The sequence below is a fragment of the Polyodon spathula genome, chromosome 20 (genome assembly GCF_017654505.1).
Source record: "Polyodon spathula isolate WHYD16114869_AA chromosome 20, ASM1765450v1, whole genome shotgun sequence".
NCBI classification, from domain to species: Eukaryota; Metazoa; Chordata; class Actinopteri; order Acipenseriformes; family Polyodontidae; genus Polyodon; species Polyodon spathula.
Window position 1 is genome coordinate 29,574,501 of NC_054553.1, and position 13,737 is coordinate 29,588,237.

The 13,737-nt window shown below is 40.5% G+C and overlaps 1 protein-coding gene across 2 annotated transcripts; it reads left to right on the top strand.

Moving 5' to 3' along the window:
• The first annotated feature begins 3,881 nt into the window (after window positions 1-3,881).
• On the top strand, window positions 3,882-9,995 carry LOC121295870. Of its 2 annotated transcripts, none has more exons than XM_041220986.1 (5): window positions 3,882-4,905; window positions 7,112-7,253; window positions 8,126-8,458; window positions 8,936-9,090; window positions 9,280-9,995. In XM_041220986.1, the coding sequence occupies exons 2-5, from the start codon at window positions 7,190-7,192 to the stop codon at window positions 9,367-9,369; spliced, it is 642 nt and encodes a 213-aa protein (XP_041076920.1). In that variant the 5' UTR covers window positions 3,882-4,905; window positions 7,112-7,189; the 3' UTR covers window positions 9,370-9,995. The 2 variants fall into 2 exon arrangements, with proteins under 2 accessions (XP_041076920.1, XP_041076921.1); XM_041220987.1 differs by having other exon boundaries at window positions 7,115-7,253.
• Window positions 9,996-13,737: the final 3,742 nt, after the last annotated feature.

The following is a 13,737-nucleotide window of genomic DNA, read 5'->3' on the forward strand; positions in this document are numbered from 1 at the left end:
AAACTTTTTTTTTTTTTTAACTCTATTCAGAGCTTCTCAGAGCATTGTGATGAATATTGGAATACCACAAATTCTGGGTGCTCTCAGAATCTTGTATGAGAAACGTTGATCAAACTCAACCATGATGATCACACAATACATGAGCAAAGTGTTCTGGACGTCACATTTTTCCTGCCCCTTGCAGGACACGTCTGAGTTGACTACATACATTGTCTGGCTTGTCTTTTAAAAAACTGACTGTTTTTTTTTGTTTTGTTTTTAATTGCAGCTCCATATTCTGTGCCTGTAATAAGTTCAGTGCCAGAGATCAACATACAGGATTCAATGCTGGTGACCCTGACGTGCAATGCATCAGGGGGTTACCCACCAGGACAGATCCACTGGTTTGACCAGTTAGACTCCAACTGGACAAAGAGTTCTGTGTTAAGGATCATACCCACTCAAGATGGACACTTCAACTTGACCAGCGTCTTCAACACGACAGCATCCTCCAGCATGTCTCTGTATAAATGTGTTGTCATCAACCACAAGATGGAGGAGCAAAGGGCAGAATATCAGCTGGTGATTGGTAAGCAGTTCTGTGCACCCCCTTTAAAACTGTACTGTTACACCATAGCACAATCATAGCAAAGCACTGTACATGTAGTTAGAATGGAAGCATGTGCTCAGCATAGTATAGAGTACAGAGAAGCCTGGTAAATGTGAATGCTGTCCATGGTACACTTCTATAAGGGTTAATTGTCGCTGATCTCTTATTGATGTGGTCAGGGTGGCACGGTTTGTCACTGCTTCCCATTCCAGAGCTTGCAGTGTTTTGCTTGCTTGTGCTGTATGGATCGTCCCAGGGTTCAAGTGACAGTGCTTTACCAAACACCCCCGGACCTCCCTGAGGGTCGTACAACAGCTAGCCCTTCAGAGCTGCTCCCAGACAAATGTGCACTAAACACAACTGCTGCTTTGAAAGGAAGACCTGAAAGGGGGAAGACATTTCAGGCACGTTTGTGAAGCACAGAGGAGCTGATTTTCCGTTTTGAAATCGTTTCAGCTCCAGGGAAGCAGGAAGGAACGAAGAACACCAAGGCTATAAGTGCTGTTTTTATCGTGGTCGCTGCCCTAGCCATCGGCATTCTGATTTTGTATGTTCATCGGAGACAATCGAGAGGTGAGGCAGCAGCACAGTTTCTGTTGAACACACGTAGGCCTCCTGGAATGGGGACGAAGGTTGCCCGAGTCGTGATAAAGGTGTTATTATCTCCAGCTGACACATGGATAAACACACCTGCCAAGCAATATGTTTTGCACAGGCACAATTGTGTTGTTTCATTACCAAAATGGAAGGTTACACTTAGTTTGAATATGTAACCTGTTGGGTTATCAGTCAGCTTGTGGGTTACTGTATACAACACCATTATATCACTTGCGAATGTACAAATAATCAGATGTCACGAATGCACAAAAGACATTAGAATGAGTAAGTAACTTCAAATGGAATGATGGAATGTCTTTTACTGCCCTCCTTCTTCATGATGTGCGCAGTCATTCTGAGTGGTTCTTATTGCACCATTCAGAGCTGCTCTTTACTTCTTCATTGCAGATTTGAAATATAACTGAATTCTCCTGCCTCACTGGGTAATAATTTGATTTTAATTATTCTATTTAGCTGGAGCTCGAAAGGAATCTGTGTTCCCCGTCATGGGTATGTTGTTAACATTTTTTATGCAACTTCTCGACTGTTTCATAAATACATTTCCAGTTCAAATTTGCATAGTCTTCCAAGTTTGTGTTAAAAGCAAAAAACCGAAACCAATGCGGTAGCAGATGTAACAGCATTTAAATAGCACTGCTCTTCGGTCCACTAAGTCTCCCCAGTAAAGGCACTAGCATGCAGGGGGAGTCATGTGATCAGGAGCTGGCTGGTTGGAATCCTGGTTGCACTAAGTTGCCAATGTTGGCTGGAGGACCACAGGGATCGCTGATTTGGCTGGGGTTAGTTCAAACCCTAATTTCGAAGAGAAAACTAAAACATGGCAAACCATGCTAAACTGGTAAATGCATACTATAACCATGGGGAGAGGGTTAGAAAACTTTTATGAACAAGGGGTGTCATCAATTCCCTGTGCTTAATACACACCAATAGTAGTCTGTCATGGGAGACAGCTATTGTGTGTTTTAATTAGAGCATGACTGAAAGGAACCTCCTCCCATTTTCCATGGTTTCATTACCGGTTAAGCAAGGGGTGACCAACCATCTTGTCAGGCCAGTGTATGTTTTTTTCCCCTTTTTATCCGGTGTGTGCAGTCTATTCGTATTCAACCTTCCCATTAAAAAAACAAATACAGTTTCTTGTATTTCAAGAACATAAAACGTGTTATAAAATGAATAGCATTGAATTTGGTGAAACTGACATACTGTGAAAAGGGGAAGCAAACATCCGGTTTTCTGCACCCACCTAACCTCAATATACTTGGGTGGATTTTAGCTGAATATGTTTCTCTTGACTTGTACTAACCCTAGTCCCTCTGTCCTGCTCTGGACACGGTTCATAAAGCTGTTCGTTTCTCTGGGTTTGGGGATTTCTCTTTTATCGCTGTCAGTTGTCATTTAAATACTCTTTGTACTCATCCACTGTCCCAAGAAAATAGCACCTTGAGGTAAACAGAATGAATGTTTTAATGGCACTGTGTATTTGTTGACAGGTGAATGTGAAAAGGCCATGCAGGAGCGGGAAGCCATGTGTTAAATTGCAGTTGAGGGCATCTGTGCAGCCAGCTCCAGACTAACTGCATGACCCTGCAAGGACTGTGTCTGTCTCTCTGCACACTACGATAATCCGGACTAATGCTACCATTCATACAACACACAAGGGCCCTTACATAAAAGTTATTGTGAATTTAACCATGTGCTGCACTATATTAGCAACCGTGTCTTTACTTTGGTCAGCAGTTGATCGCTGGAACAATCACGTGTCTATGGATGCAGTCTTTAAGCACATTTAAAGGTGTTACAAATGTTGCTGACTTAACAACGTCACTCATGAGAGATACTGAAGATGCTTCTGTTTTTACACAAGGCTTCACAGAACGACAGTAGTGTGGTTTGATTTTGTTATTAAGAGCCTCTTCGTTAAATCATATTAATTCATATTAATGACAGTAACATTTGTTGTTGTACGTGCTTTATCTGCAGCCATGTTTCAATTATTTTAGTTAATATCTCTGAAACTGTATTTCAGGCACTTTTTTTTTTAAGTACACCAAATGCAAACCAAAATGTAGCTACTTGTGTGCAATTCTTGTTCCTGTGGGGTTTAGGCTAATCAAAGGTCTCTGGGCCACCTGAACTGAGCCCCCCTGTTTCTAGTAGATGTTTTGAATCTAGTATATATTTGTTTGTTTATTCACCCCTAGCTGTTGTACATTCAGTGATAGTTGATAAAGTTTTAGTGTAATGTTTTATTTTGCATGCCCTTGTGGTTTTTATTTTGTTTTTATTAATCTATTGGTCTCATTAGTTAACCAGGCACTGATTAACACCAATTGCACTAATATTAAGGAGTAACTATGTGGCGCATCCAGTAAAGGCGCTCCGTGACGGGTACAAGATGAGGCACACAAGTGAGCGGGCAGGGAGGGCTTAGGTCGGTTCACCGCCCACCAGCGACTCCTGCTCCCGATGGTCTGGTGGCCTCGCTGTAGATCCGTAGTGCGAGGAATGACAGATTGGCTGGAACACGTTTCAGAGGACATGTGTTCAGTTTCCCGAGTCGCCAGGTGGTTGCAGCGTTGAGCCGGGATATAAATAACAACTGGGCATTCCAAATTTGGGAGAAAACGGGGGTAAAAAAAACACATTGGTGACACTTTTTTTTTTTTTTTTTTTTTTTTTTTTTTTTTTTTTTTTTTTAAAGGAGTAACTATGTATTGATGAAAAATTATTTTAACTACTAAGCCTTAATGAATGACCTGGAATCAGAGATCATTTTTAATAATTTGTTTTATGTACTTTGTATTACATTTTTAAAAAAAAATCTAATGAACTCTAGTACTGCATTGTTTTTTTAATTGGTAATTTTAACAAAGGCAATTGTGCATTTTTTAAGCTGCTTATTTTTTTCTAGAAAATGAAAAGGCAAGTGTTTAAAATGCTGTCCCAGAAGAAAGACTTGAGTGTTAGTAAAGTTCAGCACAGCTGTATATAAGCCAGGCATTTTCACATCATCACTTTCACACAGCTTTAAGTAACGAATAGCAGATGACAAATGCAGCGACTCATAACCTACCCACATGTCAATTTCTTAAAGAAAAATGGTGCTTTAAAAATAATTGGATAGGGTTGGTCAGGCTGCAGAAATCAATCTTAAACTCAATGCGAAATATTTACTGTATTATAAATACATGACTAAACAGTGGCGCTGGAACCATTTTTATAGTGGGGGTGCTGAAAGCCATTGAGCAAAACTGTAACCCCTGTATATGATGGAAGCAGGTGCACAGCACTTCAATCCAGGGGGTGCTGCCGCTCCCCCAGCACCCCTAGTTCCAGCACCCCTGTAACTAAAGAAGAACCTTTTCTTGTAATGACATCTTACCACTGCTGATGTTGTTATTAACAGTATCTATTTAGAACATTCTTTATAGATTTATATTTTATATTTGTAGATGCATTATTAATTCTAAGCGAAGACATAACGAAACAGGAACTATTACCGAAAGCATTGCAGTTTTGAAGCCGAGCAATATAGAAACTGCCGACTTTGGGTTTTAGGAATGTTGACACGTAAGAGCAGAATACTAAATCTGGATCATGCTTTTACGGTTCCGAACTTCCTTAATCCAGTTTAGTGTGTAACGGAACACTACAGTAAGAACAATGAGGACTGCTCAAGGCATCTACATCGCCCACTGGTATGTATGGAATTCTATTAACATCAAGGTTTCTGAGGGTGTGAAAAAGATAATACATCAGGAAAAACTACACTGACCGCATGAAGACTGAAGGGGATCAAAAGAAGTGCACCCTAACAATCACCCTAGCGACTCGGATGTGTATTTCTGCGAGTTTGCTAAAATGAAAACTGGGACTCAATATTCCAGCTTCTGGGACTTGGATTGAGGTTCAAGGTAGTATATTTATGTAGTTATTTATTTGAAGAACAAACGTGAGCAGCTTTGCAGTAGCTCGGTGTGTTGGCCATATTGAGGATCATCAAGTCCATTGTTTAGAAACCAGACCAATGAAAATGATAATGTGGGCAGTGTGGTGCAATTTTATATCTGAAGGTACTGGAATGCAACTCAAATACTGATTTTCTTAAACAAGAATTATTAGACAAATTACCATTGCATTTGCATACTGAACTTCTAGTAACACAAACAATAGGTCATGCATTCATCTAATCTCTGCAAGTACTTCCAAAGTGTCTTTGTCCAGAATGTCAAAATGCTTTGCTGTAGTCTGGGTGTCAGTGGCTTCGTTTGTGTTTGTGTCCACAGTCCTAGTCGATGCACTGCTTCTGTCGTGTTCCTCTGCATTTTTTTTTTTAACCTTTTTAAAGAAGTACTTGGAAGATGAATCAAACAGTTGAGTGGGAGATGTGAGTCATGTGACTTGGCTTGCTATGTGCGCGTCCCGCTTGACTACACCACTGTTACCAATAGTACTGGAACGCTGTACCTGCGCGCTCCGGCCCCACTACTCCACTGGGTATAGAGTCTGAGGACTCCAGTGGACGGGTTAAGATAGTCTAGTGGATCAACCTAGTCTCCTCGTGTGTGTGTGTGTCTCCAGTCCAATAGCATACGTGTGCACGAGTAAAAGACTATATTATCATCAAGATAGCACTGGCCATATTTTCTAAGCGTATCCAACACTTCCTTTTCAGCCACATCTGCGAAGCCGGGTGGATCTAGTAAAGACTTGAAAGTCACTCCTCTGCACCCTGTGATGTGATTTTAAATACAGTTAAATTACAAGGAAATAACTTTTGTATTTTTTTTCAGATAAAGAAATGCAGGAAATGAAGGACCTATTATCAAACCGAAACAGCACTTTATTCAAGACATCCAAACAAACACAGACATGTTATGTATCATATGGGGGTCATTGTATTGTCTTTTGTAGTTTTAGTTATCAACTTGTGCTAATAAACCATGTATTTTCAATTTTATATGTGCATATATATATATATATATATGTGTGTGTGTGTGTGTGTGTGTGTGTGTGTACCATATTAGGCAGATATTCCTACTAAGAATTAGTAGAGTTATAGTGATTTTTTTTTTCTTGTATAGATCAACTGCTTCGTACAAATGTCTTTCCCTTACCACTGGAGGGCGCTAAAACCCTTACTCCAGCCTCCACCTCCCTAGATAACACTGGGTTCCGTCAAATTCTCCTTTCAATAAAGGAGTTTTATAGAATGAAGGGACTTGAAGGTGCGGATTGTGCAGACAATACAACCTGACATTCCGTTGTTCGTCAATGCTTTTTATAAAACACGTTTGTTAAACATGTTTGTAAAAATCTTTATTGAGCAGAGAAAGCGTTCAAATACAACGCTCCCGCGTCATTGCATGGTTCCATAATTCACAAATTTGATACATTTGCGGTTACATGTGATAGCTCATTGAGGACATTGGTGGAAAAAAAACCAACAACATATAATCTCAAGATCTCGACATAACGGTGATCCTGTGATTATTTCTCTCCTGACCTCGACAGCACATTTTCTATTTATCTGTTTAATCAACCATCATAGTCAGTACCACGTGGTCAGTAAACGATCTTGTGCTGTACTTATTACTGTGAAGAGACCCTTCACAAATTCACTAGGTACATCTATTTTGTATGCATAAGTCCGTTTGCAAAATAAACAAAGGGCAGAGTAAAATGTCACTGAATATCGGAAAGTGGCTTTCATGAAGACCACTACCCTTCCCACAGCCCACTGTGCAAAGAGGGGGTTACTGCACAGACCACTTTCTGATAACATCCGTTCACTGCAGAGCAATCCGATTCATTCGGGGCTGTTGACCTTTTCAGTCTTCTCGAGACATACAGGTACTGTTTGTGCTGTGACATGAACCTGTGGTTCCTGGCTTCCTGTCTCAGTAGATAAGTTGAATATCTTTGCTGGGGGATCGCTCTCAAGAGATGAGCAGAGTCTGATGTGAAGTTGAAGCAAGAGAGATGGAGTCTTACCCGAGCTTTTACCTGCTGAGTTTCCTGGCTTTGACCAAGACTGCGCACACTGGTAAACATGATATTTCTGAAACATATTCCAGCTTTTCAACTGAACTGCCATTACTCATGAAAATAATCAACCATAATGAATAACAGAATAACTGAACAAGAGCAAGCGAAGGACCCCAAAGAAGCACAACAAAACGTTCGTTAGTCTCAGTTCTCGTCTTACAGTTTTATCTTAGGATGTTTCATACTAGATGAATTGTCATATTTTTTTTTGAACTTGAGGTTTGTGGTTCATACAGTTCTATCCTCAGTTTGAAATGTTTAATGTTACTACCTCTTGAAGCAGAAGCTGTAAGTGCTGATGATAAGAGCACTAGAATGCAATGCAGGTTTAAAATGAATAAATAATGTACACCCATTTGTGGATTATGAAGGACTATCAAATTAGAACTCTTCAGTGTGTATATATATACACACACTAAACTGAATTTGAGTTCTAATTTGATAGTCCTTCATAATCCACAAATGGGAACAAGCCAGAAACACAAGGAAGGGGAAAACAATTAACAGTGAAAAGAAAAAGAACTAAATTATAATGTTTCGGAAAACTAAAGCAATGCTAATTGAGGTTGACTTACACAAGTCTATATGAATCATATTGAAGCGCCACACTGACAGCGGTCACTGACAGATACAATGATGCAATGACCTCTTCATTGAATTCTTTCAACGATTCAATTAATCAGTCAGCCAATCTTTATTTCATAGTGGACCACTATCACAAAGCGCTTGATTCAATTCTCTGTCACTCTGTCCACTTTGATCATTGTCTGAAAGGCAGCTGCCCGGCTGATGGTGTCTGTATGTTGTTCTATTAAGTTGTCTCTTTACTGCAGAGAAAATAAAAACTCGAATTTTGTGTTTCATCGCCAGTTGAACAGACACCTCAGTTTGTGCGAGCGCAGCCGGGACAGTCCGCCACAATCAGCTGCAAATCAGTTTCAAAGAACTTTGATGGGCTGTATCTGAGGAGATTCATCCAGAATAGTGAAGTGCTTTACATCCACAAGTCAGGAAAGACGACAATAGACAAGAACTACACTCACCTCATTAAAACTGAAGGGGATGCAAAGAATTGCACCATAACAATCAACAATCTGACGGAGAGCAACTCGGATGTGTATTTCTGCCAGTTTGTGGAACTCGTTGTGGAAACTGGGAATATAACCAAAGTCCCAACTACTGGGACTTTGATTGTGGTTCAAGGTAGGTACATATCCTTTTAAAAGTGGTCTGTAAACATACAAACATGAGAAGGCGTACTAATGTACTCCTGCAGACTGACTCTACAGCACAGCAAAGATGCATTACAGTCCCACAGTGCCACACCTGGACCTGACCTGTGCACAGCAGATGCTCACTCAGTGCTTCTTGCAGAGTGAAGAGTCACCTGTCATCTGACATCTGTGCAGCAAACATTCATGGAATTGTGTCTCTGCAGTGAAATCCACACGGCACACACACAGGCGCGCTTGCATTTACCCACATGAACACTCGCTCCCTTATAGAACGCCCACGAGCATTTGAAACTGCAGATTAAGAGTGTGTTTGCAGGTTGCTGGGAAACCAATTGAAGAGCTGTTCTGAATAGCCTTGTGTACTGAATAGATATTGCAGTATCTATATCTATGTTTATATTCTGATGTGCATACAGTCATTTTTGTAAACGTTTGGATTCTTTAGACGAGGTGAAGAAAGTGACGTGTCCTCTGGTAGATCCGAATCCTCCCAGTTCTAGCCTCCAGCTGACTTCAACCCTGATGATTGTCACCTCACTAGCCGCAGTCTGTGTCCTCATGCTCTGTATCATTGCCCTGATAATATGGCAGCTCCCGAATGTAAGTATGTTCCCAACACGCCTGTGTACTAGTGAGGGATCAGAGGATATTTCAAACAGATTATCAGCAATAAACAATACCTGCTTTGGAACCCACTGGTAAAATGTGTCTTGTATTGCTGAGCAACCACAGTGTAGCATATGCATCCTCTCTGTTCTATCTGGTAGGTAACTGTGTGCCTTGTTTCAGATTAAGAAGTGTTTTGCCAAACGGAGATTCCAACAAGCAAAGCAAGACACAATCTATGAAGACATGTCCCAGCAGAGGTACAGCCATTAGAGGACTGAGCACGGAGGAGTGTTTTCCTTGTATACCATTCAGTAAAAAGCATTGCACATGCCATATATGTGATGCATAAGAACAAAGGAAGATTCACGCTTTCATTTTTTTTAAAAATATGCTTTCTTGAAAGAATCCCTTAGCACAAGAACAGAAAGGGCAGCGCTTAAGACAGTTTCAGGTGGAGTTTTATGAAAGGGGCTCTGCACAATGTCAAAGTGAGCAAGGCAGCTTGTGTTGCAAAATGCTTGATAGGTAAAAAGTAAAGAAGGTCTCACTTCAGCTGTCTATTGAGCTGTGGAGGACATTCTTCTCTGCAGAGCCATGCTAAACCGTGCTATACCATGGTAAAAATGAAGTAGAGCGTCACAGAACAAGATATTGTTAAGCATGGCAAAATATGATGGAATACATAGTATATGCATTTATTTTATTAAGGCAAGTATAGCATTTAGCTATATTATAGCAAACTTGTATACTTTCCATTGATTGATTCAATTTCATGGACTGTCTGCTTTGCATTTGATAGTTGCTAGATGTGTGCCATACCACAAGCCACAGAGAATGTGTTTAGATTTGGTTAGAAATTATTTGCCTTAGCATTTTTGTTTTATATAAAATAAAAAAAGCACCTGTAAATGAAATAAAATTATCTTTCCAAAAGTAAAATGTTTGGTTTTTCTTGGGTTTTTCTTGAAAGATCATCATCTTTGTCTCTTTGTTGAAACTGGTTTCCAAGTCATGCAGAACAGAGAGCTTGTAGTGTCCTTGTTTGTTTGCTTTTAAGCATTATCTGGTCCTCTGTACTGCTGCTCTTAAAACAGCCTCGAAAAAAAAAAACAGAACAGTGTTCACAAAACTAGAACTGCTCTCATTGAATACATTTTTTAGAAGCCTGTTCATAAACCTAATGAGAACTGGAGAGGAAACCTCAAATGTTTTCTTAAACAATCTTTAGATGAATTGTTTTGTGACCCAAAGCCCAGTCTTTCTACTGCATGTTGACGTCAAGTGTTTTCAAATGCTCTTGCTGATACTGTCTGCTCCATGTTTCTGATTTGCTTTTTATTGGAAATTCAGTGGGGGACTCGCCTTCAAAGTGTATTTTTGTAACACTGTGACAGAGAGAAAATTAATCTTGGTTGTAAATCTCACTCCCGGCGATTGAGGGCGATGTGGAAAGGGAACAGTGTTCTCCAGACTGGATTCCAGGGAAAGGTGGAAGTCGGCCATCTGGAAAGGGGGCGGAGCCACGGTACACCAAGTCACGGAAAACAATGTGACGATCACGGATTGGAGAGAAAGCGATTGCACTCGCTAACCAAGGGGGCGTGACTGATGGTACAAAAGGGAACGTGGCCGAGTGAACTGCTCCTATGCTATGGTTATGGACACACCACTGAAGGACTGTATAAAGAAACCGTGTTTAGTGTTTGTTTTGTCGTGCTAATTGTAAACGTTTGTTCTTGTTAGACAGCTGACACTTACTGGGAGCTGTCGCTAAAGGCCAGCACCAACTTGGACAACACTGCACTACTGTTCACTAATAAATGTGCTTCACCACATGCACGTTAGCACTCACTCTGGACTTGTGACCGTGTCTGTGTGTTTACAGTATTATTATTTTGGGACTGAACCCCATGGGTTTTACTGAGCAGTACACATTGTTTATTAGGGGACTGTAGGGATCAACACAGGCTACACAAATAACACTGGAGCCCAGTTGCAGTTGTGGGAAAATATTTATCTACTAACCCAGCCCAGAAGATGTGGTAACAAGGGAAGCTTACTAAGCCATTGGTATAGTGTGCACTCATTTGCAGACATGAAAACTGTATTTGTTTCCTTAGAGGACTTTGAGTACCCACAGTTGGGAAATCTTAGCGACGGCATTGGTTTATAGCACACATGCAGCATAACCCCCACAATTAAGAACACAGTGGGAGCAAGGGGTGTTCGCAAGACCGAAATATCTTTAACTCTGGAACTTTTATTGTCTTCAGTCGTTTCATTAAAGGTCTAACCAGATGAGCACCTTTAAAATTGTCAGCTTCAGATCGGCACATCTTTCACAGTAGACAGGAACACTGTGTCTGGTTTGTGTGTGTGTGCATGGTTTCTGTAGCTTTGAATTTGCTTCCCTTAGTGCTGGGGATACTAAGCCATGTGTTCAAGATTCAGTTCCTAAGATGTGGTGCTGGTTTGGAATATCTGGTAATTGGGTTATTAAAAAAAAGAGAGAGATTTGGTAGCATGACCGGGGGAAGGGTCTGTTTCATTGCAGAGAGGGAAGGCTGGATGAAATGTGTCACGGTAGTCTCAGTGGTTTAAACATATCAGGGCCCCTGCCCTTTGCTGTTGAGTACCGACATGAGAAACTCAAATCCCTCGCTCTGCAGCGTTCAGATGAAGTGCTTGGTTTTGCAGCTGTGCACGTACTTTGAAGACAGGTCTGTTTACAGAAAACCGCTACCACAGAACATGGGCTCGTATTTTCATAGCCTTTGCTTCAATCTTTATTAACGTTGTCAAATGAGAAACAAACAGCTAGTGGGTGCTTGGGAGACATTCTTATATTACCTGGTTGTTGGGTTCTAGCTTTGCCGTATTAACAGGTGTTTATTGAAGACTGGAGTAAACGCTTTGAAAATATGCCCCATTGCCGTGATTTCAACAGAGGATTTGTTTCCACAGGGAGCAGTCGTCTCGCTGCCCACCAACAGAGCCTCTGCTGATTTCAAGTGCTGCAAGCAAAGGGAGGGTTTAGACCAAAGCAGTCCTGATGTGAAAGAGAAACTCACTTCAAATATATGCAAGTACACAATTATGGGTTTAGAGTTAGGGGTAGGGTTATATCGTGCACAAAGATTTCCACATTAAGTGCATTGTAACTGCATAATAACATTGTAATGATATGTAAGTGCACAAGTATTTACTAAGTAACTACTATGTAAATACACAGTAATTAGAGACACTTAATGTAAAGCGTTACTCTTAGGATTTCCAGCCCAGCTCAAAGAAAACTCTAAGACAAGTGAAAAAAAAAAGGGATTTAGATATTATAACAATTCAATACTGGCGCTACAGAACCACGGAGCACTCAATCAGATACAAACACCATGACATTAAACAAAAAGCAGCAACAACAAGAAAAGACCAAAGAAATCAAAGTGGAAATACTGGCTTGTTTTAAATGTCTGAATTGTCTTGTGCTGCTTTTTCATGTGAAACCACAACGCCAGCAATAGCCTGTTCCCCCTTTGCTCTGCTTTACATACCCTGCTGCTAATAATGGAAGCGGTGATTGTCACTCAAGGTAGACCAGCTGCTGACTGACATACTTGATAATTTTTTGAGCGCTGTGTTTTAGTTTTGTTATTGCCTCGGAATTAATAAGTAGGTAATTTGCTGTGGCATACTTGTACAATACAGAGCCTTTAAATACAAAGGTAGTGTCGTAATCTTATTGGTGCACAACTTCTGCTTGAGTGTCTATGCAGTTCTGCAGAGCAGTACCCATGCATAATGGAAAACTGCCCTTCACACCTGCAGACTGCACTACAATTGGCAAACAAGTGTTTAGAACTTGCATGAATGTACACATATGTTTCTATATTATAATATAAAAAGACATTGATGTTTGTCAAATTGAACACCAGAAAAGTAGTAACAGTACTGTGTGGTGTTCCTCCATAGAGAACTGTTTTTTTTTTTTTTTCTTGTAATTAAGGGTGGTGCTATATGATTAAATTCACAGGTTCATTTTCCAATAGGTAAATGACAGGGATCATAAAAACATCATTTATTTTCTTTTTGTGCTTGGGTTTTAAAAAAGGTCCCAGTCTGAGGTCGTGCAGAAATGTATGCAAAACAAATACTGTCCTGTTCTCATGCATACTCATTAATAGGAGTTCCTGTTGCTGGCTGGCTCTGCCGCGAAACGTATTTTTAGCAAAGCTAGCCACATTCCATTGTCTTGATCTGGCGCCTGCAAAATACAGTGAAAGCATGCAAATAAGACAAGTGCACTTTGAAAGTAACGTATCAAGAGCTGCAGGAAATGATTCTTTTATTATAGGGGTTGAGCTCTCCACTATACACAGGTGAGGCTTTATCGGGGCTGAAGAAACAGCTGCTTCATTTCGTGCTGTTGCTGCTCTCCACAGAGGCCAAGGAAAGCAGCAACACAACATGAACAGCTGTGTCTTCAATTCTTCCATTCGGTATGTTAACCCATTCTGCACCAGTGACCCTGCTTGCTTTGGAGGAGAGTTTTTCAGTCCATTTCTTTTGTACTGTTGCATTGATTCCATATTCACTATTTGTTTTTATGGTATTGAAGCACATCTTACTATAAGCACTTTAAAA